The sequence below is a fragment of the Oryzias melastigma genome, linkage group LG14 (genome assembly GCF_002922805.2).
Source record: "Oryzias melastigma strain HK-1 linkage group LG14, ASM292280v2, whole genome shotgun sequence".
Lineage (NCBI taxonomy): Eukaryota > Metazoa > Chordata > Actinopteri > Beloniformes > Adrianichthyidae > Oryzias > Oryzias melastigma.
This window is the reverse complement of record NC_050525.1, coordinates 13,955,841-13,982,244: the sequence shown is the minus strand read 5'-3', so window position 1 is coordinate 13,982,244 and position 26,404 is coordinate 13,955,841. Positions and strand designations below refer to the sequence as shown.

At 38.6% G+C, this 26,404-nt stretch overlaps 1 protein-coding gene across 1 annotated transcript in view; it reads right to left on the bottom strand.

Annotated features, from left to right (window-relative positions):
- Window positions 1-304: 304 nt before the first annotated feature.
- Window positions 305-26,404, bottom strand: part of LOC112142823 (GDNF family receptor alpha-4) — a 31,429-nt gene continuing 5,329 nt past the window's right edge. Inside the window, exons 2-8 of the mRNA XM_024266408.2 lie at window positions 18,546-18,812; window positions 18,369-18,461; window positions 17,927-18,296; window positions 13,985-14,094; window positions 13,393-13,527; window positions 8,804-8,940; window positions 305-5,569 (exon numbers count right to left, since the gene is read on the bottom strand). Coding sequence (XP_024122176.1) covers window positions 5,387-5,569; window positions 8,804-8,940; window positions 13,393-13,527; window positions 13,985-14,094; window positions 17,927-18,296; window positions 18,369-18,461; window positions 18,546-18,812 — 1,295 coding nt within the window. The 3' untranslated portion in view covers window positions 305-5,386. The remainder of the gene's footprint in view (window positions 5,570-8,803; window positions 8,941-13,392; window positions 13,528-13,984; window positions 14,095-17,926; window positions 18,297-18,368; window positions 18,462-18,545; window positions 18,813-26,404) is intronic.

Here is a 26,404-nt window from a genome sequence, read left to right as displayed (position 1 = left end):
GGAGCCCTCTCGCTGTACGTTTGTTAATTAAAGTGCTGGCTGATGTCAGAGTCTGTCACCCCTTTCAATTGTTTATTTTTTTTTCCGCTAAAAGTCATTCTGCTGCAGCTTGTTCATGCCACGGCGACATCGGTCGGGGTGTGCAAGCTTGAAGACTCTGTAATCGCTTTTGTCAGTCAGAAATAAATCATAAAATAAGAGAGCAAACTCCTTCCCTGGTAAGACTAAACCAAGGGGCACAAGTGGCGACGTATTAGTTTCAACCATTCGGTTTTAATTAAAATTGATAAGAACTAAACGATTCTTTAAATTTCTGATTTATTAGGCCTCAAATCTGCATTGAAACCGCTTGTTTTCACAGAATCAAAAAGAAGATGACAAGAACATTTCTCATGAACAGCAGGCTTTTCTTTTTACATGAAAATGTCGATTCTGACTTTTATTCCTTCAAACAATGTTATTTCTGCTATATGGCACAAAGGTACACAACTATTTCACATCAGTGTCAGAGTTATTCAGATTTCACAAGTGGCTTAGCATGAGAAATAATACTGTACACAGTTTCACCACAATCATGAAACAGAATACAAGCTGCCTGGTTTAGTGTTTCATTAAAGTTTCATTTTTACCAGCTTCCTTTTTTCCTTAAACGCTCCATGACATCGTTTCATGGAAATGTTTTCGTCCTATTATTTATAAATATAAACAGATTTACTGAAATTTAAAAATACATTTAAATCATATGAAATCATTAAGGCCAGAGAATAACTGATATGGCTCACACACTTTTTAAAGGAAGATGACTCATTGTGGCGCCATGTTAGCGCCGCTCCATCACGGTGACATGTCAGTGGCACAGGTTGGTAGATTTCAATGCCAATTGGCCCCAGGAAGTATTTACCCTCTTGGAGGATGTTAGTTGTTTTATTTTTGTATATCTATTATATTCTTTAAATATTTCAGTTTTTCCTTTAAGAGTTTTTAATCTTGATTTAAACAAAAATTCGATTTAGGATTCAACATAATTTGATTTGTTTGTCAAATTTTCCTTGTTTTTTGGCAATGAGTTATAGTTTTTACATAGAGATTTTTGAATGAACAAAAGTGGAACTTTCATTCATAAAATTATGAATTGTACATTCAAGACCAGCAGGAAAGCAACTTTTACAAAAAAACAATAAAAATGAAAGAAATATCTCATAAGAAAATATATTCATAAATTTAATGGTTCCATATTGCAATTTCTGGGTGAAGGTCATTTCAGTTGGATAAATAATGTTTTCACACCAACACATTTATAGTTGTTGTTTTTGCTGCATGAAAAGTAACAAATATAACAATAAAAAAATAAAAACTATGACAATTATGCAGTTTGCTATTTTTCTTCTTTTTCTCAAGCAACTATAGGAAGAAAGCTGAGTATAAAAGGCACAAAGAGTGCTTTGTTTGCTCTTCTGTTTTCCCTTTCACAATAAAAGTCACTGGAGCTGACATCCAGACTGTTTTTATGTGTCTGTCTTTGAAGTGACATGTTTTTATTAAAGAAAACATTAGAGATCACTGAGGCATACTGTAAATTCATACTGAAAATCGACAACCTTATCATTGATCATCCTTGAAGATTCTGTATTTATCTTTTGGTACAAAAAAATTAAATACACATCAAATTGAGCAAAATCTTAATTATTCAAATATGGCCAAATTATTTATCTCATTTCATTAGGAAATTTTAGATGATCAGCGGATTACACACACAAAAAAAATACTTTTGGTGAAGTTCCCCGTGCTGAGCATAAAGCTGAAAAACTGCACAGGGGAAGAAGTAAGTCCAAACGGATCAAAAGAAGATCCAGCAGAACCAGATTTCCCTGGTAAGAAATGTAACCTCCTTAAGCTTCATTCACATCACTCTAAGCAACGTGCGTTCAAGCAACCCCCACTAAAGATGTGTTTACTTTCACTTTTACTTCAAAGGAAAAGTCTATTTAAACCCAGAGTTTTGGGCTTCTGCGTTTAAAACAAATCGGGCGTTCATTGAGCTTACCGGAAGTTCAACCAGTTCAACTTTTTGACAGTAAATCGCAAAAACTCTGAACTTTGTCCAATCAGAGACTCGGATAGTATCCTTCATTTTAAATATGATCACAAAGGAGAAATGTATATTTGACTTTTTTGTGGACCTGTATGACACCAAGACATACATTTACAAGAATAGAGCTGAAAGAAAAAGACTGGAGCAAGAATTCTGGGATTTGCACCGCTTTAACATTTCGCACCAATTGTAGGTGTAGACAAGAGCTAGTAGCAGTACAAATAAATAAAAGAGTGAGCACCACCGGCTGGATGCACTTACATAAACCGCATTCTTGAACGTGTTACATATGGCAGGTGTGTACGTACCTTAATGAAAAGTCAACGTAAACGCACTTGGAAGTATATTTTGCGTTTCCACATTCAAAACTCCCGCACTGATGTGTAGCTCAGAACATTTTTAAGACCATTTTTGGGTTCTATGTTCAAAGGTTGCTGCCATTGAAAGTTAAACCAGGTTGAACTTTGACCAATTGGAATTTATTAGTGATGTATGGATGACTTCCTGTGTAATTAATGGAAGTGCCAACCATTTGAACAAGGATTATGGAGGCGAAATTAATAATTGCGGTTTGTTCTCGTACAGAATTATATGACACCAAGTCTTTCATGTATCAGAATAGCAAAATTCACCACATTTGCACCAAACCTCCTCCAACTATAGTAGGCAGACATGTGTTAGTATCGGGTAGTGACAGTTCAGAGTGAACACCATATGCTAAACGTCACATGCCCAGTGTGAACGTATGAACCCCATACCAATAATGTCTCTGAGTATTTGCAGTTTTCTTGGCACACTCATCTTCCTACACTTCATGGTCGTTCTCTAAACTTGAGTTCCATCATGATCTCTTCATCCGTTGCAGACTTTAGACTCATTCCTGAATCCTTCTTTGATCCACTCATCCTTGAACTCCAGTTGTACTGTAATAAAACCTTGTTTTCTTTTGCCTAGCTGTAACTGATGGTTTGGATTAGGCCTTTTCTCTATCCAAATCCTATTTCATTCAGCTGATTTCTCACACCTCTCACAAGGAGCCTTCTCTTTTTTTCATCTGTTTGCCATTTCTTTTGCTGCATTATCTTCAAGGTATATGCATTTGTTTTTTTTTTCTGCCTGGAGAGTCATTTTTCTTTGTCTACCTTTTACAGCCTTCCACTTTATTTGCTCTTGCTTTGAATGCAGACCCAGCTGACGGTTTTTGCCACATGTTGGATAACCTTCTTAAATGAGTTCCATAACCCCTAGCATTGGCTTTAACTGACAGTTTGTCAGCTAAAGCATCGTCAGCGCCATTTTCCCTACAACTCAGCCAACAGGTCAGAAAACTCTTTTGATGCTCAGAATATTTACAGTTTGTTCCACGTTTGCATTAAATACACATCACATATATTTACAACTATTTACATTCTTCTTTTTTTACACCTCGCAAAGACAGAATGATCTTCTAGTGTTCAAAAATCTTCTTTTTTTTTTTTTTTACAAAGTTTTTTTTTCTGTTTTCCATAAATAGAACAGAATATTTTAACATCCTCCAAGAGTGATTTTATGTTTTGATATGACGGTGTGTAAATTTGAAGCCACACTTCACAAATGTCAACGTGACTGCTCCTCTTTCACGTCGGAGCGGTTCCACGATGAAGGTGGGGAAAGGGAAAAAAAAAAAAAAAACAGCATGATGTCACTTTACCGAGAAGTTTGTAACAGTCGGTGCAAATCTGCTAACCTCCCAACATCCCATCAAAGTCCTGCCTTGACTCGGAGAAACTTTGAAGTAGAAAAGACCTGGACTCAGGCAGGTCAGCGGAGTATTTCTGTTGATCAACATCACTTTGCTCATGTTAAATCATGATGTAAAGAAAGAAAAATACACTATACGGACGACCAGTTTCACGATCCGTGATATTTTGCAATGCCTCATGGGAAAATTTTATTCCTTCACTACTTGTGGCAAAAAAATCATGAAGCACAATGAATTAAAAGTAAAAAAAATATTAAATAAATAACTCTCTCTGAGGAGTTCAGACTGATTATTTCTTGCAAGGTTGCTATTACATTAGCCAAGTTTATCTCCGCAAAAAAAGGAGAAATTTGCTGTATTTTTCCTCACCTCCAACCCTGCAGCTCCTTAATTTCACAGGAAAATGAGCCATAAGAGAAAAAAAAAACATTTACATCAGCAAAAGATATTTCAGGCAGAGATAATGGCTCAATGTGCTGCTCAATGATCAGAGCAGCCAGCAGGCTCTGCAGCCTCCTGCGTCCGTCCCCATCGCTGTCTCGCTCACAAAATATCTAAAGTACATGATGGCGAAGGAGCACTAAATACAGATCTCCTGAGGATAAAGAATGGAGAGGGTATGACAGCAATAAATTGGCTTTTTTCTCCCGCGAGCCTTACTCCAGACCTACCCCGGCATGCCGAGCAATTTGAATTGTGTTGTAATTGCTTATGTGGCTTTTCTCTCTGAGCTGTTTCAACAATGGAATTTGATTTCATTGCTTTTGCCCATGGTTGAGTTCCTAGCCATTTGATGTGGCAGGAATAATATTAAGTGCTGTGTTAACAAAAGAGGCAGAAGAAGGGTGACTTTTTGGTGCACAAAGTGAGAAGAACCAATCAAATCTTTGCAATATGCAGGTTTGAATCTCCTATTTTTTGAGCAATTTCAAGTATCTCTTATTTAATTTTTTTTTTCCAAAGCACTTTAACTGCAGCTTACTTTTTTTTATTACCTTGTCGTAAAGTGGATTGTAATGCTCAGCCGAAGCATGTCAGAGGGAGAAGAGGAGCTGAAGGCGCAGCGGAGAAACGGATGTGACATGAGTCATGAAATAGAAATCAAAAGCCTTGCTCGTGCCTGGTTTCAGCGGAGTAGATGGGTACAGTTTTGGAAGCATGTATAGTGAGAGTAGCCTCAGGCAATGAGCTTCTTCATGAAAGAGGGGATGTACTTTGAGTGTGAAGCTGACTCTAGATTGAGTATTTGCCCAGACAGCATGTCTCAATTCACCCATGCGCTCACATTTCTGCTCATGTTGTTCTCTTCCTTTCACTGGCGATGACTTGAGCAAAAACACTGAAGGATTGGGGGTAACTCGCACTTCCTACGGAGGCTCGGACGGAAATAATTACATTAAAAAAACAGGCTGGGATGCCGTCTAAAGTATTATAAGTGAGGGAAGGTCGATTTCTTAAGCATCTTCCTTGGAACTGTCCCCTGTGGTTCACTCAGGGATGCGTTTGACAGCAGCAGCGGGTGGAAAATGTAAGCCGAGAATAAGATCGGGGCTTCAGCTCAGGATGAGAGATGGCAGGAGAAGTAAAGGCAGCACAGGTACTACTCGGTTAGCTGCTGCCCGCTGACTTCCTCTGGCTCCAGACTCCGTGTTGGAGTCCTTTTCCGAATATGGCGGCATGATGTTGAATTCTTCCCCTGCGTCCTCCTCTGGCTCCTCTTCATCGCTGTCCTCCATCTGTAAAAGCAGCCAAAGAGTGATTCCTCTAATTAACAGGAGCAGTGAAGCGTGGAGGAGAGGTCAGAGAGGAAAAAAAACAACATTACAGTTTACCACATGTGAGAATGTTTTAGTGTCATACAGAAAAAATAAAAAAATGAAGAGACAAAATTTTCAAAAAAAGATGTAGAACTCACTGATGAAAGTGTCTGCGTGAGATGAATTCAATGAGAATAAGTTTGAAAACTATTTATTCTGCATGTTATAAGCGAAGAGCATTAATTAAAAGCCTATAAAAAAAGAGGGAAGACAAAAAATGCTTATTATAAGGCTTAAAATTCACTCAGATTAAAATCATGCTTTTGGTGTTTTTAACATGTTACTGTGGCATTTTCTTTTTATAATGGGGGACATGAAGTGGGGCAAAAAAGTATTTAGTCAGCTACCAATTGTGCAAGTTCTCCCACTTAAAAAGATGAGAGAGGCCTGTAATTTTCACCATAGATATACCTCAACTATGAGAAACAAAATAAGAAAAAAGAATCCAGAAAATCACATTGTCTGATTTTTAAAGAATTTATTTGTAAATTATGGTGGAAAATAAGTATTTGGACAATAATAAAAGTTTATCTCAATTTTTTTATATACCCTTTGTTGGCAATGACAGCAGACAAATGTTTTCTGTAAGTCTACACAAGATTTTCACAAACTGTTGCTGGATTTTGGTCCATTCCTCCATGCAGATCTCCTCTAGAGGAGTGATGTTTTGGGGCTGTTGCTGGGCAACATGAACTTTTAACTCCCTTTAAAGATTTTCTATGGAGTTGAGATATGGAGACTGGCTAGGCCACTGTTTAGCTGTAGCAGATTCAGTCTGTCCAGTCTGGTGAAGGTCAACAGTTTTATTTCTGGTGTCCTTAGACAGCTCTTTGGTCTTCTTGGTCATAGTGGAGTTTGGAGTGTTACTGTTTAAGGTTGTGGACAGGTGTCTTTTATTTAGATAACGAGTTCATACAAGAATATCTTGCTTGTTCGTCAGTGACCAAATATTTATGTTCTACTAAGATTTGCAAATAAATTCTGTTTTTTTTTTCTCTTATATTGTCTCTCATGGTTGATATATACCTATGATAAAAATTACAGGCCTCTCTCATCTTTTTAAGTGGGAGAATTTGCACAATTTGTGGCTGACTCATACTTTTTTGCACACCGTAAATTGAGAAAAATAAACTCAAAATTATATTTCTGAGTTTTTTTATTCAAATTGTTGTGAATCAGGACCAGATAAAGAAAAAAGAAAAAAAAAACACTGTTTGAAAAAGAGCTTTTTTTTTTTTTTTTTTTTAAGAAAATATGAAGGCTGTTCTGTTTCATTCTAATTTATCCACTTGTAGAAAAATTGATCCATGTATCTCATCTGGCTCAAAACTGTACAGCTGGATAACTCCAATATCACTCGCCATTTTTGTGTGCACCACTAATGGGAAGTTGAGGCGTAAGCTTGTGAGCGTGATAACAGATGGGTGATGGGAAGGGGGGTAGGGTTGCTTTACGACAACCGTCTCACCCACAACTCAGACGCAAATTTCCGTAAAACTATTCTGCCGCTTTGCGGAAGCTAAATGTCCTAGAAAACAATTTTAATTGCAAAAACATAAGTCTTTTGTTTATTTTTTAATGTTTTTTTCCCATATTTAAAATGGCTCCAACCTATCTGGCCACTTTTTAACACTTCCCTGTGTTCTCTTTTTGTGAAAGGTCACGCGTCGTGTGATTTATCCACTTATTAATCAGAATTAATGGAGTCCAAATTTTAGCTGTGTCTCCAGCCAATGCTCAACAAGTTGACATTTCATCTTCCGATGTGACCGCAGTCCGGATATGCTCAGCTGATCGCCTTCAAGACTTCTGGAAACACCTCCTTGATCTTTTGTTTATATTCCTCATTTATTCACATCAAAGATATTTTATTATCTCATCAACAAAATGTAATCAGTTTAATTTCCCTTCCTGACGGCTGCGTGTCCGGTCGTTTGGTAACACCACAGCCATAATTGACATTCAAATTGCTCATGTACAGAGTTATCGAGAGTCATGCAGTCAGATTTATTTCATGGTAATGAAGAGGAATAAAAATAATCTTGGACAAAAATACAAAAAAAAATGTTTAAGGAAGAAAAAAAACAAGTTAGTAAAGAGATCAAAAATAGATGTTGAGTATTTCTGATTAACACATATCCACAAGCTGTGAATTCTGATTATTATTTGAGGTTGTCATGACAACGTACACAATTTCATTAGAAAGGAAACCTATATAATTCACCTTTAGTCGTGCGGCTTGGAGCTCTGATCACCACAGATTTTTCATAGACATAATTTATCATTATCAAAGGGCGAAAAAAATCAATATTGAAGAGTGACTCAAAACTCATAGTTTTCTTTGAAAATCTTCTGATTTATATGTTGACTAATCAAAGTTTTGATTTAGAAGCATCCAATACACTGTTTTATCACATAATTGTCAAATAAAACTCTTAAAATATTTACTATTAGAACTTCTCATTTGCTGCTTTTTCAGAATAAACTATTAGGAGTCTTCATGCACGCAACATTACTCTCTCATTTTAAGTTTAGCATCTATTTCTGATATAGATCATCACACACACACACACACACACACACAAAATCTAATATTCTATTCATTGTCAAGAATATACTTACTGTCGAGTACTGAGAGCTACCAGGTGGCACATATGTAAATGTGGATGTAATGAAAAAAGTTGTTGATTCCAACATGAGAATAAAATGTCACAATGGTAAACACACACAGACAAGTGATTGTCTTGACAAGAACGAACTATCAGAAGAGAGGATATATATTGAAACGTTTCTAATGTTGGAGAGTATTACTTTACTGTAGCCATGAGAGGAAATCCAACAGTTTTCAGTGAGAGTGCACGAATTGTCCATCTGAGTATTTCTGATTGGAGAGAGATGATGTTCAGTATGAGGAGGATTACAGTCCTGAATATGGAGTTTACTTATATATGAACAGTAAGAAGTTGAGTCAAACTCACTCAAAACTAATCCTCCTCCACTGCTCAGACAGGGCAGCAACAAAAAATTAATCTGAGATTACAGAAAAGGGTCTGACAGTCCAGGAGATACGCTGGTGTTATTGCCTGATGTAAAGTCAGCTGAAGAATGTGCCCGGCATACAAAAGAGACAGAGCCGGGGGAAGGAGTACTTACACTGTTGAATTCCGTGACTGTGTTCACTCTGACATGGTCGCTCTCCTGGAAAACATGTGGAGGGAGCTGAGAAGCTGGCGCAAGGGTTTGTTCCACCAGAGGAGGTGCAGAGATCCCCATGGAGCTGATGGCATTGCCTGAAAGGAAATCGCCAGGTGACACCATCATTTGTAAACTGGGTGAAACTGTCAGAGCTCACATTTTAACTCTGGGGCATCTTTGATGTTGCAGAAAAACATTTTGTTACTCCTGCCTTTGCATAAAATACACCTTCAGTTTAACATTTTTAGTTATTTATTTGTGAATTTGCTCCAGGCCTTTCCGGTGTAGTTTCTGTTTACTGAGGCGGAAAACTTTTTAAACAAAATTAATTATATACATATTCAATAGTAATTTTAATTTGAGCAAAATTTATATTCAAACTTAATATTTGATTAAAATCGTGTTGTTGTTTTTTTAACATGTTCTTGTGGCGTTTTTCTAATGATGGAGGGCATATTTAAAGAAAATAAAATTAAAATCTTATTTTAGAATATTTCTTTAGTCAAGTTTTTGTGTACAAGAAGCAGACAATAAAGCACCATGGAAACATCCTTGTTTGTAGGTGTAACATAGAACCTACTGCTCCGCTTCATTCCGATGTGTCCACTTGTAGACAAATAGATCCATGAACGTCTTTGTTTTTCTCGCCTGAGCTGATATCTGGCTCAAAACTGAATGCCTGGATTGATTTAATATTGCTCACCATTTTTGCTGCACCAACTTAGTTGGGGGGAGGGGCTGTAAGCTAGCAGGAGAGTGTGTAAATAGATGGAGCGGGTTCACACCGCACGCGGAAATGCTGCGGAACGGAGGCCGCTTCCATTCGGCACCCTTGTTAAGTTACGGTGTAGTTCACACCAGACGCAAAGCGCCGCGGTCTGCCATAGCCGGCTCGCGGCGTGCAGCCAATGTTTCGCCGTCTAGTCTATTTTTTGCGCAAGCTGCAAGTGATCCAAATCAATCCTGGCAGGAAGTTACGCCACATGAGAAAATATGGTCAATTTTCAAAATATAAACTATTTTTCACAATAAAATAGCATGATTGACAAATGCAATCATATTTTTATATCTAAACAGACTGTAGCAGACTACGTATAACCAAGTACAAGCGCCTGTCAACCGTCACGAAATATACGCTTGTTGTATGAACTAAAGGTGTGTGCACACTGCTTTGCAGTGCTTCCAAATGCAGTGTGAACCAGCATAAAGCCACTCTGTAGAAACTACATCCTATAAAAATGACACAATTTTTTAAAATTTTGGCCAAAAATGACATTTTCATAGAAATACTACTGGGAACACTATCAAAATAGCTTAAACTATGATCAGAGTGGGTCTTTGAGTAAAGCATATCTGTATTGACATAAACAACATCAGATAAAATCACTTTTAATTAAAAAAAATGCAGGTTTTGTTAGAGGTTATTTTTAATTATTACATATTGCATGACAGCGTATACATCCATCTTAATATAAGTATTAAAAAATATATGAACCAATACATTTTTTTCACTAAAAAAATGACCTAATTATAAACAATTGAAAAAATAAAATTAACAAAATATTTTGGTTGGTTTATCCATCCATCCATCTTCTAGTCCGCTTCATCCCTTTCGGGGTCGCGGGGTGCCGGAGCCTATCCCGGCTACTGTTGGGCGAAGGCGGGGTACACCCTGGACAGGTCGCCAGTCTGTCGCAGGGCCTCAATCATACACACATCCACTCTCACATTCACACCTAGGGGCAATTTAGAGTCACCAATTAACCTATGAAGCATGTTTTTGGACGGTGGGAGGAAGCCGGAGTCCCCGGTGAAAACCCACGCATGCACGGGGAGAACATGCAAACTCCACACAGAAAGGTCCCAGCCGGGATTCGAACCGGGGCCTTCTCGCTGTGAGGCAAGAGCGCTAACCACTGCGCCACCGTGCAGCCCTTGGTTGATTTATATCTACATTTTTTTTTAAAAACACCTGTAAAATGTTCTATACCTTGAATCATAAATGAGAAGTAAGTTTTTCCTTTTTTTTGTAACTATAAATACTATGTAGAATTCACACATCGTGTGACTGTGAAACCTGTTTCCATTGTTGTTTCTTAACATGCCGTAGGTGTAACTTCACTTAAAAAGCTGCAAGTCGGCTATCTCTGCTTTGCAAAACTAGAAGGACCTTTTTTATGCTCTCGCTTTTGGCAACAAGTCAACAAGAAGCCACATTATGTTTATTAGAGTTGTTCAAAGAATTCATTGACTCCACAGAGCTTGAAAATCACATTCATATTTGGCAAGCAGCCAGACACCAGGGAGAGTCGTCTCCTGCTATCCATTTATTTAGAAGAAAAACATTACGGTTCAGCGATTCACTTGCTCAATTCCCAATTATGGCCCACCTCATTTGAATTCTGTATCACTGAAAATTATAAAGTGCTTTGTTAGATCAGCATCTCGACGTTAATTTAGATAATATTCACATCTGACAGCTAAAAGATAACATTTCCTCTGTTATTATGTTGACACAGAGAGGGGATTGTCAGCTATGATTTATGGAGAGTCAGAATGATCAGCATGTCAATCTACTGCACTGTCTGCCAAAAACTGAATGCTGATGAAGGAAAAATGGCCAAATTAACTAAATTTACCATCTGGAGTATCAGATTATATTTTAACCACACTGAATGTGGTCTTCAGTGATGAAGCCAGATTTCTTTTAAAGACCCACTGTGATGAAAACTGTGTTTTTAACATGTTCTTGTGACATTTTTCTGATTGTGGAGGACATATATCAGACCCTGTAGGATTTCGGGATGTCGCAATCGCAACTATTAACGCAAATTCAAGCAAACACCGCGATTTGTTGCACACCCTGCAACTTTGACCAATCTACTGTGACATGGATGACGTGACTTTTTCCCTTCCGACTTCTTCCCGGGTACAGTGCTATTTTTTTATCTTCTCTCTTTAGTCTTCTCTGACTTCTTGTTCTTCGAGACATGTGTGCGGGCGCCCACATGACGAAGTGGGGGCGTGCTGAACGCAAACGTGCGAGCGGCGGCGGGTACGCTGATTGCACGTGATGTAAAGTGGACCAAGAATGGGAGAAAGACAGAGAGAAACTCTGGAGATTGATAATACAAAGAAAAATTTAGAGTCTGCAGGAAAATAATCCATAAAGAACCTCCTCCACAACAAACCTGTACAGACACCTGAGAGAACCTTCTCCAAAACAGAGCAGATCATTACTGAACCTTGCGTTTAGTCTGTATTCAGCCTGCCGTCAATCAGAGATTTCTGTTTTGAACCAAAGCTTGTAAACAAAATCACATGACTAAAGATCTCTTCAGTCATTGGCCAGGAATTACAAATCCTTAGAAATCCTTGTCGAGATAGTTCACTTATTCAAACTTTATATTTCTCTGACCAACTTTTAACATCTATATCGTCAGGTACTTTAGTACGGTGGAGGCATGCTGTAAGACGGTTACTGAGGAGACGACGACTGATGATAAGTGTCTATGACATATAGGCCAAATCCGAATTCTTCCCTTACCCCTACATTTAGCCTTCCAAACGGAAAGTAAAGAAAGTATGTCTTCCAATTCGGACGTCACTCCCCCTTGATGACGCCATCAATAGTCGCCGGTCAAATAGGACAGCGTGGAGCTGCTAGCGCTCGAAAATCCATAACACCAGTTTTTTATAACTTTAAAAATGTCACTCTAAAACAAAAAAGTCATTACTTACATTTAAACATAAGCACGTGTGCTTCAGAGCACACCCACGTGAACAAATGTGCATTGTTCAAACACGCAGCATCCCTCCGTGGCGAGGATTAGCCTTTAAAAGAAGTATTTCGGACACACTTAAGAAATCTGATTCCACCATAGATTGTCTGGAAGGAGTGTGAGAAGCAATGTGTATCATATTACAAGTTGTTTTAATGAACCTGTATTCATCCAAACACGTTTGAATGAGTTGCTGTGTCTCATCATAGTCTACGTCCCATAATGCTTGGCTATGGTGACCGTTTTGGTTCAGTTGTTCCACTTCGAGAATGGACCCTATTCAGAAAGAAGAATCTCAGAGCAAACCAGAGCTCAGTCTGATTGAAAGCAAATCAAAACCACCTCAAAATACGGGTCCAATGGTGGTTTCTGGTCCAGGACCAGGGTCCACTTAGGAGTGTTCAGATCATCAAGGAAAATGAACTCTGGTTACTTTAAGCCAGGGATTCAAACTCCAGACTTCAACGGCCAGTGTCCTACATGTTTTCCAACCAACCTGCCATTAGACTTCCTTATTGGCTAAACACCTCATCCAGGTAGTCAGCAGCAAATAAGGCAGGATTTCTGGAAAACCAGCAGACCTTCAAGACCTGGAGTTTGACCTTCAAGCGAATCAAATGTGTCCAGTCTGAACATACCCTAAAATAGTTCAACAGATAATCAGAGTGGGTGTTGAAATTCTGTCAAAATCTGTGGTTTACAGCATTTTATAGTGAAGATTCATCTGATCTGAGCCTGTTCCCAGCCTCAACATGTTGTACTCACGCAGACACAGGTTGTTGCTGAACATCTGCAGGACGCGCTGACAGCTTTGCCACTCGTTCCCGCTGCCTTCGCACGTGCACCACTGTGACACCTCTGTGCTGCTGTTGCTCACGTAGTTAGGCGTCATTATGGTCCCTGTTCATACACACACAGGAGGCGGAAGTCAAACTGCAAGTGCAACTTAAAAAAGCGCCTCACAGCACACATCACTTGAACTTGACTTTCAGACCGTCTGCAAACAACGTTAGAAAACCTAAAAATCCAGATTCAGCACTTCTCCAGCTCTCAATATTTATAATTATAGGCACACAAAATTACTTTTGGAGAGCGGGAAACAGAAGAAAACAACATTACCTGCACCTTTCTGTTGAAGTGCTGAAAATGCTGTTTTTGAATCAAGTTTAAAACCGATTTTGACTGAATCCCCAAAGCAACAGCTTTTGGCAAGTGACCCCTTGTTTTCCCCAGGAGCCCATCTTCTTATAGTGTAACAAATAAACCACATCCAGGCTGGGTACTAAATATATAAACTGTATGAAATGAGTTTCTTTTAGCATTTGAAAAAAATCCTTTTTCGTGTTCTTGGACTCACCTATAAGTCCGGCGTAGGCCTTCAAACACACAACTCGGCTTTCCCTCACACAGCCAGAGGCAGAGAAAGAGGAAGCCTGGCAGTTGTGTTGGAAGTCAGCAAATCGGGATCTGACAAACACAAAAAGTGAATTCTGAAGTGTTAAAAAATCACATTTTTAAATTTGAGAACATTATAAGAAAAAAAACTTTTTTTCTCATAAAGAACAAAACAATTACATAAAAAATGTATCAAAGAACAACTCATGATATATTATACTGCCATTATTTATAGAAGACAAACACAAGATCTTCCCTGCTGCTCTTTCACCTCATTGTGTCCTGCAGAAATGTATTTCTGTCGTGTGGACAATACATGCAGCTCTGTTATTAATTTTTGAAGATTTTCTCATAAAACTGTATTTTTTTAGATGTGTTTTCATTGCTGAGCTCCTGTTAGAGTTTTACTCTGAAGAATAAAATAGTCTGGCATACTGTCTTGAATGTTGATTTTTTTTCCGTGTATTTTAGTTTATTTCTTGCTGGATTGTGAATCTCAGGTATGATATCTTGTTCTCCCCTCTGAATTGTGTTTACCTGGTTTCCTGCTGTGAATCAATCCCAGTGGTGCAGAGTGACCCGTTTTTCCCGTGGTTGTCAATGCGCTTTCTTCTTGTGAGTCTTTGAGGGTTTTTGTTTTGATTCGGCCTCAGTTTTCGTCATTTCATGCACCAAGCAGCCTTCTGGCTCATCGTTTTTGCTTATTAAGTAACTCTCAATCACACGTCTGGCTCCCAGCAGCCTACACTTGACCGTGACACATTTTTTTTTTATAAATTAGTCTTTTAATGTTTTAACAATGCATCATTGTGGAGGGAACTTTTGCCCGCTTTTTTGTGGTTTAGCCTCAGTTCATTTAAGTGAACAAAAAGCCTATGACTAACAGCGACCTGAATGAAATTGGACATCAAAGGGGGTTGCTTTAACCCTTTACTAGGACCAAACAGTCTTCCCTTTACATTTGAAAGTGAAATTTTTACTTGAAAACATCTTCATGGCCTTAAAAACTCACTCCAACAAAAATTTGTTTTTGGTGTTTTTAACGTGGATTTTTTTCTGATTATGCAAGACATATTATTGTTTTTTTTACTTTACAATTTGCTCTAATAATTTATTTTTTAAACGTTTTTTGTAGCAGTGATTGATATACATCTTTTCAGTACAACCCCATCCTTTTTTTAAATAAATAATAAGCAACAATTCCAGAATTAACCTGTTCAAAAAACTAAATTCTGATTGGTAAATTTTGATCATTTTTACAGCCAAAAATCCAAAAAATTGAGATCAAACTGTTTTTGTATTTTATAGCAAAAGATCAAACATATAGAGGTAAAATAGAATGTATAAATCCACAAAAAAGCTAAAAACAAGATAGAAAAAATGTGAAAAATGTTTGGAAAAAGTACTCTGCAAGGTTCCAAGGGTTCTTCATACGTTTTTTTTTTTTCCCCAAGTCGAGAATGGGATGAATGAATGGGATGGAAGACTTTTTTATTCCCACCCCTTAAGTATAAATAAATATCTTGACTATGGCGTGACTGTTGATATCTTATTCATGTTAAGATCACTGAAGCACATTTCATTGACATCCAATGTCCAAGTACTAACATTAATACTCCATAATAATAATAATGTAATGTATATACACACACACATTAAAGAATTTTAAAATTGTATAATACAAGTTAATTACAGTAGGCAGTAGAATGAAAGGTCTATCATTATGTGTTATAACTCTTCTTGTGTTTGTTTTAAATCATAAATGTCAAAGTTAAAAACTTTTTGAAACCTTTGGATTAAAGTTTAACTAAATACTAATGGGGGGGGGGCAAACTCTCCAATGAGTTTACTGAGGGTCAAGAAAATAAGGCTAAAATTTGCAATTCTGAATATTTCTTTATTTAAATTGTTGTAAATCAGTAGCAGACCAAAAAAAAGGGTTTAAAAAAAGAGGCAATAGACAATAAGGAACTGAAAAACAGAGACTTAAATACACTGAGGTTGATGAACTAAATGAAGACAACAGTGGATGATTAAATCCGAACATGGTGAGACTGATGGAGAAAACAGAACATGACAAACTCCCTGCTCCGCTACATTCTGACGCAGCCACTTGAAGTCAAATAGATTCATGTGTTCACTTTCCTCGTCCAGGCTGGAATCTGAAAACTGAATAGCTAGATATTTCTGATAGTACTCACCATTTTTGTTTCCAGCAACATTTGGATTGTGAGGGGTTGTAAGCTAGCAGGAGAGCATGTAAAGAATTTAGAAGCAAATTTCTGATTTTAGGGCTGCACGGTGGCACAGTGGTTAGCGCTCTCGCCTCACAGCGAGAAGGCCCCGGTTCGACTCCCGGCTGGGACCTTTCTGTGTGGAGTTTGCATGTTCTCCCCGTGCATGCGTGGGTTTTCACCGGGGACTCCGGCTTCCTCCCACCGTCCAAAAACATGCTTCATAGGTTAATTGGTGACTCTAAACTGCCCCTAGGTGTGATTGTGAGAGTGAATGTGTGTGTGATTGAGGCCCTGAGACAGACTGGCGACCTGTCCAAGGTGTACCCCGCCTTCGCCCTTCAGCAGCTGGGATAGGCTCCGGCACCCCCGCAACCCCGAAAGGGGAGAAGCGGTAATGAAGATGGATTTCTGATTTTATATAAAAATTAGGTCCTAGACCTAGAAAATGACACAGATTTATTGATAAAACTTTCATAATCATAATTAAAAGACCACTGGGCACACTTACAACAGACCAGAAGAGGATCGGAATGGGACTGTAACAGAGTAAACTAATTTGAGAGCAAGTTTTAATTCCATTTTATTTTTCAAATTTAAGGCAATTAAATTAGACAAAAAGTCCATCATAGGTAAATAAATTGCTTGCATTTTTATATGTGATTAGTGTTGCTGTCTGATAAAATCTGCTTAATAGAAGGAGGTGAATTTTGCTTTAAACTTGTGTCTACAGGCACGTCACCCACTAAAATCAGGACGGGTTCTCAATGTTCTCTTTCACCTATTTACCCATTTTAGCATTTCAACACCGGCTAGACTTCAGTAAACATAATCAAGTTGGAGTTCTATGAAAAATGGGAGAAAAATGATGAAACGGATTGCCACAGAGCCGAAAAGACGAATCAACCCCATTAGTCATCAATGATCTAAAAATAAATGGCAGCTGTTCTGATGGCTGATCATTGAAGCTATTTTTCCAAGCAAAACGTCCCCTGAACTCCTGGAATATTAAAGAAAAACTGACTAATGCAAAGCGGAATGATCAATTTACTACACTAAAGTGACACTAAAAGACTGGTCCATGCACCTCATAGTTAGGATGAGCTATCTCAGCTCTCCTGTTTCCAGAGGATGTGATCCAAATAGTATACCCTTTTATCATTGACTGTATATTCAATGGACATGTCGACCCCTCCACTCTCATGTTTCAATTTTTTTTTTTTTCACCATTTGTGGTATCAAAGTTTAGCCTAGAACTTTTCATCTACCTGAAAAGTACTTTATATATTAAGTAAAGTTCATCTTTTGGACCAGAGTTGAACCTTCTCGTTTGGTTGTCTTCCACAGCTGAGCTCTGCCATTATTAGTCAACCGACGTTCTCACCTCTCTGCAGCGGCAAAGACTTCGTGATAAGAAGAAACAGCTGAAGTGGCTGAGCTCCTCTCTTTAGAAGCTTACTTCGGCCTTCTGGGCAGAAGCCTGGAGGCCAGGACATGCTGAGTGAGTTTTGGAACCCTTTTATGTGTGGTGGAAGCAAGAGAAACAGGGAAGCCTTTGCAGGAAGTTTGGAGAAAACTCCTCCACCGGAGGATACACTGAATATATTCAGTCCCAAATGAGTTCTGGTCTTAAAAAAGGTCACATTTCATGCCACTCACAGCGATCTTACCTACACAGCTCGTCTCTGGAGCAGTAGTTCTGTAGGCTGAGGCAGTTGGGCTTCACAGCTCTCTCCTCGCCTCTCTGGTTCTCCTCATAGGAGCATGACGGGACGATGGTTTTCCTCCGCCGCTCCCCGCACAGAGTGTCAGTGCAGGGACAGAAGAGCAAAGCGAAGCTGTACTCCTCTGGGACACGCTCCAGGAAGCGCCGCAGCGCTTTGTGGCATTTCTGGCGGTTACAGCTGTTGTCAGTTTGTGTTACCGGCTTGGTGCAGGCAACAACATATTCTGACCGCAGGGAGCCGCATTTCTCAAACAGCCCACAGTTCTGTGCCGCCTTCAAACACTGGTTTTGCCCATCCATGGATAGGGAGGAAGCTTTTGGAGAAAAAAAAGTAATGAAGATGTGTGCAATAGAAAAATAGAACTTTATTAAATCCAAAAATCTACCTGCAACAATGGAGGCCATTCGATACATCTCAATGTTTCTCACCAGGTTTAACTCCAGCTCCTCATACGGCGACACCTCGTACTCTTCATACACTAAGAGCACAGAAAGACCCATAAACTACAGAGCAGATTTCTAAAGATCCCGCTGCTCTGCACACATGCCAGTTTTTCACCCACCTCCAAACCTCACAGTCCAGTAGACCCTGAGGCAGTGTTCCTCCCTGCGAGATCCACGCTGACACTTGCAAACTTGAAGTGGGCGATAATGCTGCAGTGAGCTCTGAGCCTCCAGGCACTCCAAGCGAGCATCTGGACCGAGAGGCGACACGGCTTCCTCCGCCGAGCAGTACTCCAGCAGCTGGTAGAGTCCCATGCAGGACTGGTCCTGGAGGCACCTCTGCTCCGCCTCTAGACAGTCCAAGGATGCAGATACTGCAAAACTACCTGGAGGAAAAGCAGGGGTGGAAGCTTCAGCTGGAGCATTCAGTTTAGCCCTTAAATGGAATTACTTTTAAAATGAAAACGGTGAGATAAGTCTAAAGAGTTGCAATAGAGTTTAATCAAGAAGATGAAATGAAATATATGATTATTTAGACAGATATTTTTGAAAAGTTTACAAAGTATTTTTGCATTTTATAACTATGTTTTGTATTAATTCATTGATATTTTCACACCAAACTGGTTTTGCTCAAAATTAAATTTAAATAAGGTCCTCCACTGACTGCTTATTCATTTCCTGCATAGGAACCGTTTGCAAACATTAGTTTCTAGTAGGAATTAAAGACCCACTCTGACTTTTTTATGTGTTTTTAATGTTTTTAGCATGTTCTTTGGGCATTTTTTTTTATTCTGGAGAACATATATGAAGAGAATTAAGCTTAAAATTGCATTTCTGAGCATTTTTTTTTTTTGTATTATTTTACTGTGAATCAGAGCTACAGTGGTTAGCACTCTTCCCTCACAGGAAGAAGACACTAGGTGAAGTCCCTGCTTGGGGACCTGAAACTGAATTATGAACGTGAGGATTTTGCATGTTCTCCCCATGCAAGCGTGGGTTCTCTCCAGGAACTTCTTCCCACCATCCAAAAACATTCTTCATAAGTTAATTGGTTACTTTAAATTGTTCCTAGGTGTGAATGTGAGTGTGTATCTGATTGAGGCCCTGCAACAAAACTGGCACCCTGTCCAGGGTGTATCCTGTCCCGGCATCCCTGTGATCCCAAAAGGGATGAAACAGGTTTAGAAAATGGATAAATGTGAATCAGAAGGAGATTTTAAAAATTACGTTGGGCGAGCCAGTAGCTCCACACACCATGCTCACACTCAGGTGTGCATGATGGAGAAACAGCTACTAGGATGCACTTCTAACAGAGGGGTGTGAGCGACTGTAATATAGCAGCAGAGAGTGTAAACAGAGAACTCTCAGCAATGGGGAGGGAAAGGGGTTTCCCCTTACCAACTCAGAGGCAAATTTATAATGAAATACTGCAGAAACTACTGTACCCTCTACCCTAAAAATGACACAAGTTTTGATTCATGATTAAATATTACGATTAAAACAATGTTATATTTTTCTATTTATTGTTTTTACATTGGATACGTTCCTTTCAAAAAAAAAAAAAACACTAAGTCTTGTAGCAGATTTTATTGAATTAAATATGCAATAAAAGTCAACTTAAACATAACAAGATTGTTGTAGAATCCAAAAAAATGCAATCAAATACAATAAAAAATTTGTATTTGAACAGCAAATGACTGTTGTGTGATAGAATATACAAATCTATCTCACATGTTTCTACAGCAGAAGAATTTCTCTGTTTTTTGTGCTTCTTTTAGATCCTTACCTCATTGCATTAACATTCTGAACCTTTTACTATTCTGTCAAAAATCATTTTGCACACTATGTTGGTAAATTGTTTCTCACAGCCAAGTGCCCGGTGGTTTTTAGATATGCAAAAACATAATTTACAACCACTAAACTTTTCTTGGAAATCCAGAAAAAAAATTTCTTAGACTTAACAACTTCATTATTGAAGCAAAAAAAGGGAAAACCTTCCTATAATGCTTTTACGTGAAAAACTGTAAGGATTTTAGCCATTCCAACAGCTGGGGGCAAAGCCATTTGCAGCAAAGAGCCCATCCACGGGGAGCAAGGTTTACTCCGACGTCAGGCGCTCTCTGTGGAAATTCAACATTTCCCAGCAATAAATGTTATTCTGGCTTCCAATGTTGCTTTCACACAATGCTTTCCCCACATCACCCCACCTCCCATTGGAATGCAGCAGCTGCTAGTCCTGAAAAACACAAGCCATGACCTGAAGTTAATGCATCCATATGCAAAACGATGATCACATTAACACGTGCAGGTCAAATGCGGCGCTCTAAATGTGTCTACGCATGTGTCCTCTGCGATAAAGGCTTCTCATCGATACATTTCTGACTGGAATGATTGGAAAACAGCTAATCGTTTCATAATGTTCACTTTTTTTTTTCTCTATGAGAAACACAATGCGGGAAGACCCGAACAGCCTGAGGCAGACAAAGGAAGAAAAAAAACTAAAAGCTAAAAAAAACGATTCTGATGGAGAGGAAATTAATTTTCTCCAACATGACACATAATTGTTCCCACAAATTACATGTGCACAATGATTCCAGACTTAGAAAGTAGTTGGGGTTGACACTGTGCAAACAATTTTCCCACTTCATCCTATTTTGTTGCTACTTATAACACTGCATTTGCAGGGAAAGATGTAAAAATAAAGCACCTATTAACAAATACCTGTCTTATCCTTAGATATACTTATGCCTCAAGATATACTGTATATCACATGAACTCGTATGCAGACACACACACTAAATTGTGTTAGATTTGTCACACACTTCGATTAAGCTCCTGCTGAGAGGCGCCACAAAGCTCGGCTGCCGTACAATTCTGCTGCTGCATGTTTTGCAATCTCAGGCGCTGCTTGAGGTCCGCGTCTCACCTTGGTATGAGACATATCATAAACAGAAGCCGCGCTTCATCGTCGCTGCAGGAAAACTTCCAAAGCTACCGCAGTGACTCCATAGGAGGTGGTGGGGGGGCTGGGATCACACAGAGCTGTGAGTCACAGTCACAGCACCCCAGGATGTATAGCAGAGATGATCACCTGTCTGTCTGCCAGCCACGGGATTTTCATAATTACGCCAACGTGTTAAATCCCACAGTGTTTAGCTGCAGTTTAAACAAGCTTCACTTAATCTGTTGTTTGGGCACCGAACAACATCTTTATTATTCTTTCTCAGTGTTTTCCCCTGAGGCTTAACCGCTGATGAATCAAGACGATCACACATTGAAAGCTTTTCACTGCTCATCCACACTCCCATGAGCACCGAGTGTTCATGAATGAAGTCATCGTACAACCATTTACTGTCGCATTTGCAGCTCTGTCAGATTTTATCCAATCATCATGTGCGTTGCAGGAAAAAAGGATGCAAGGATCATAACACAAAAAGCCCATTTTGTGGCATATGTGCAGGTAAAAAGACAAACTGAGGAAGTGCATTTATGAGGTAGGAGAAAAAAGAAAGCGGAGATGAATTACTGTGATATGTGTGTTGTAATACACTCTATTGATTTCTCGCTGGAGTGATTAATAGAATTTGTGAGGCAGAGCTGATGAGAATTAACGTCACAAACGCCACACCACACACACGGCCGATGTTCACATGGAGCAACACTTCTCCTGCAAACTCCTTTTCCGTCCTTTCAAACACGTGGGACGGGCCGCCGAGTGTCCAGATTGTTGGGCAGTAATTTAACTGGAGTGGAGACTGTGGTGTAAAAGTGTGATTATGATATGAAATGTGCTCAGGCTTTGTGACAGCAGAAACTCGTCGACAGGAAGTCACAGACTCGAGAGGGAAATTGCAGCAAAGCAAAAAAAAAATGGAGCAAAAAGAGAAACATGCCAGCAACTACTTGTTACTACTTGTGCTCATTCATCTCCAGTGCAGTCAGTTGGTTGCAATCCTTCTTATAGACATCAAATATATTTTGTACGCAACTTTGAATGCTTTCAAAATAAAAGTTTAAATATTTAAAACCAAAATGTTTGCATTTCATCAATAAAAAAAGATCTGATAAATAATTTCCAGCTCAAATTAAGTATAAAAGTGAAGAAGAAGAAGAAGAAGAATCTTTATTTCTATAGCACTTTTCACAGAACAGATCACAAAGTGCTTAACATAAGAACATAAAATCAGAAAACACAGGGGAATAAAACCAATAAGCAGTAATAAAACAACTAAAAACACAGTAAAATACAGTAAAACATGATAAAACAAGGGCTAAGATCAACTAAAAGCTCTCCTGAATAAAAATGTCTTGACCTGGGATTTAAAACACTCAACGGAGTTGATCTGGCGCAACGGCAGTGGGAGGGAGTTCCAGAGACGAGGAGCAACAGCTTGGAAGGAGACGTCCCCTCTAGTCTTAAAGCGGGTTTTAGGGATGGTTAAAAGATTCTGACTGGAAGACCTCAAGGACCTCAAGAATATAGAAATAAAGATTCTTCTAAAAGTGAATAAATTAACCCAAAAGACAACTTTTCCTTCAAATATTCACTCACAATCACGCAAAGATGCACAAATGCAAATACATTTGCATATACATATATTAAAGACATACTCCAATCATGTTTTGATCTATTTTAAGCTGTCTTTTAATTATGATTATGCCGTTTTAGCCAAAATAAAAAGAGGTGGCCACACCCAGCCCTCCATGTTACGAGCTCAGAGCAGGGACCTTATGGCCCACCCATTGTATTTTCTAAGTAACAAAACTGCATTTTTTGTTGATTCTCAAGAGATCTGAATACAGAAATGCAATTTTAAGCTTTATTTCCTCAATATATGTCCTCCATCATCAGAAAAATGCCACAAGAACATGTTAAAAACACCAAAAAACACAATTTCTATCAAGAATGGGTCTTTAAAGAGGAGAACAAAACAGATAACCAATTAGCCAACATGGATTGGCTTCCCGATTGAGCTGCTCACTTGATCTCTCAGGCAGGAAATTAGTCTGATCCAGTGGATTTTAGAAATGACAATGTTTCACGCTCACTTTTAGTTCATCGAAAACATTATTGCATTATGTATGATGCATTTCTGCGTAGCTTGATTAACTCTTAAACCTGTCGCACACACAAATGCAGAAACAAAAAGCATTTCATGGTGACACCTGATTAACCAGTGCTTGTTAGAGTTGATGATTGGAAAGGCAGAGTCTCTAATTTTGGAGCACAAATGCTTATTTATATGAGCAGGAGGACACAGAGAGGTTTAAAATTGAAACTTTTTAAACAATATTTCCTTCTGAATATTTATGAAAAAAATCCAATCCAAATGCTTTATATCCTGTCCAGTATGTTCAAACAAAGCCAAATTTGATGGAAACCTACTCAGTCTGGAACCTTTTCCTGCAATGACCGATTTGGTATAGCCCAGTTTAGAGTTTTAAAATCCAAAATTTAAAAATGCAGGAACAAAATTGCCATAGACTAGAAATCAACGGACTGTCATTGAACAAGAAGCGAGATATAATCTGAACAGATCTCAAAACAAAAAGGTCATGAGAGCTCTTTTAACCTGCCAACTTATCACTATTAAACATAGCTTTGATTGGATGTTTAAGAGAGATGTGTATCCAGACAAAACCAACAAAAATACATGTTTTTTTCTCGGACAGTTTTAGAATCACAATCATAAGTGACAATCAAACGATTGCCTTTTAATGTATTACATGATCATAAAGGAGGAAAAAAAAATGAAACAGCACAACAAAGACATGGAGCCCTGGACAGGGTGTGACATTACTAACTAACTAACTAACCTTGAAATTCAAATTTGGTGCTCACTAACATGCTATTTTGTGGCCAAAAATTAGCATTTTGAGCACAAAAGTTAGCACCTTGTTCTCATGAGACGCGGACCAAGTTAGCACACAATTTTATCATCTTGTGCTTAAATGTAAGCATATCGTGCACGTAAGTTAGGATAATGTGTGCACAAAAGTTAGCATCTTGTGTTTACATGTTAGCATTTTGTGTTTACATGGTAGCATTTTGTGTGCACAAGTAAGGATATTGTACGCACAAGTTAGCATCTCGTGCTTACATGTTAGCATTTTGTGCACAAATGTTAGCATCTTGTGTTTACATATTAGCATTTTGTGTGCACAAGTTAGAATATTGTGCACACAAGTAAGCATTTTGTGTTTAAATGGTAGCATTTTGTGTGCACAAGTAAGGACATTGTACGCACAAGTTAGCATCTCGTGTTTACATGTTAGCATTTTGTGTGCACAAGTTAGCATATTGTACACACAAGTTCGCATCTCATGTTTACTTGTTAGCATTTTGTGTGCACAAGTTAGCATCTCGTGCTTACATGTTAGCATTTTGTGCACACAAGTTAGCATCTCATGTTTACATGTTAGCATTTTGTGCACAAAAGTTAGCATATTGTGTTTACATGTTAGCATTTTGTGTGCACAAGTTAGGATATTGTAAGCACAAGTTAGCATCTCGTGTTTACATGTTAGCATTTTGTGCGCACAAGTTAGCATTTTGTGTGCACAAGTTAGCATCTTTTGCTAACATGTTAGCATTTTGTCCACATAAATTGGTATCTAGTGCACACAAATTAGTATGTGGTGCACAACAATCTGTCAGTTAGTATTTTGTGTGCACAAATTAATCCAGGGTAGCGTGTTGCTATTGGTTAAGTTGGTTAAGCGCAGGACTTGCAAATTGAAAAACAGGGTTTGATTCCCAGGGTGCACAATGAGCTTCATGCTGTGTGGGTCTTTGGGTAAGACCCTTAGCGCTCACTTCTAACTATGTAGCAACTGGGAGTTCCAGGTTTGAGTCTCCTAGTGCCTGTCCCAGCCAGATAAAATACATGGTGGTGTCGGGAAGAGCATGTGACGTATAACTCTATGCCAAATGTTCAAATCAGTGAAAACTGATTTGCTGTGGTAACCCCTGGAGGGATGTGCCAAAAGGTGAACATCTAAAATAGACAGTCGTGTGCTGATGTACAGAAGCAGTCTGAGCCATTATTATTGCTACTGTGCCTTTCTCATGTTACACATTAACACATGCTGCATTGTAAAGTCTTCCTGACCTCTGGCACTGTGACAGCAATCCACTCCACATTCAAACTGACATATCTGTTGTAGGTTTTGTGGTTTCTCACTGACTTCAAAAGCTGCATGTCAGAGCCAAAAGAACAACCTTTTTTCAATGAGCAGCTAAAGGACAACTACTTCAGCTGAGAGCACAACCTATTAACCTAACTGTCAAAGCTGTGTTCCAAACTCTTGACGTCTTCGTGTACTTCAAAAAGCCTCAAAATGCTTACGTTTTCATTAGTATCTCAGTTGTTTTATTGTTTTTTTCTTCTTGTATCCATGATTGAAGACTTTTTCTTTAAAAAAAAATTGGCAGTAAATGTGGAAACATCCATCTGGCAGTAAAAAAAAGAAAGAAAAAAAGTAGTTACTGAGTATTTGGAGTCAAAAACAGCTAGTCTCCCTTCTCCGCTACAATTCTGAAGCATCCACTTGCAGATAAATAGATCCATTAACGTTTTAATTTTCCTCGTCTGAGCTTCCACCTGGTTTGCCGTTTTTGTGCTATGCTAACGTTAGCTTTGGGTTTTGAGGTTAGCGCAAGATAGTGTAAACAAAGGGTTGATGGGAAATTAGGTGAGGCTAACTTCTACACCAACAATACCACCCACAACTCAGTGGCAAATTTCTAATGAGCTCCTTTTCCTCTGCTAAAAAAAATATTTTGATTTTGGCTAAAAACTGCATGAATATAATAAAAAAAAAAACACGGGGAACGATTTTACAATAGAAAATAATATGAAGTGGGACTTTCAGGATGATAGCCTAAAGCAGAACCTCTCCATCCTGCAGGAGCCTGACTGAAAAATGGTTTATTTTCGGAAATGCAACCACACACAAAAACCTTTTTGCTCTGTCT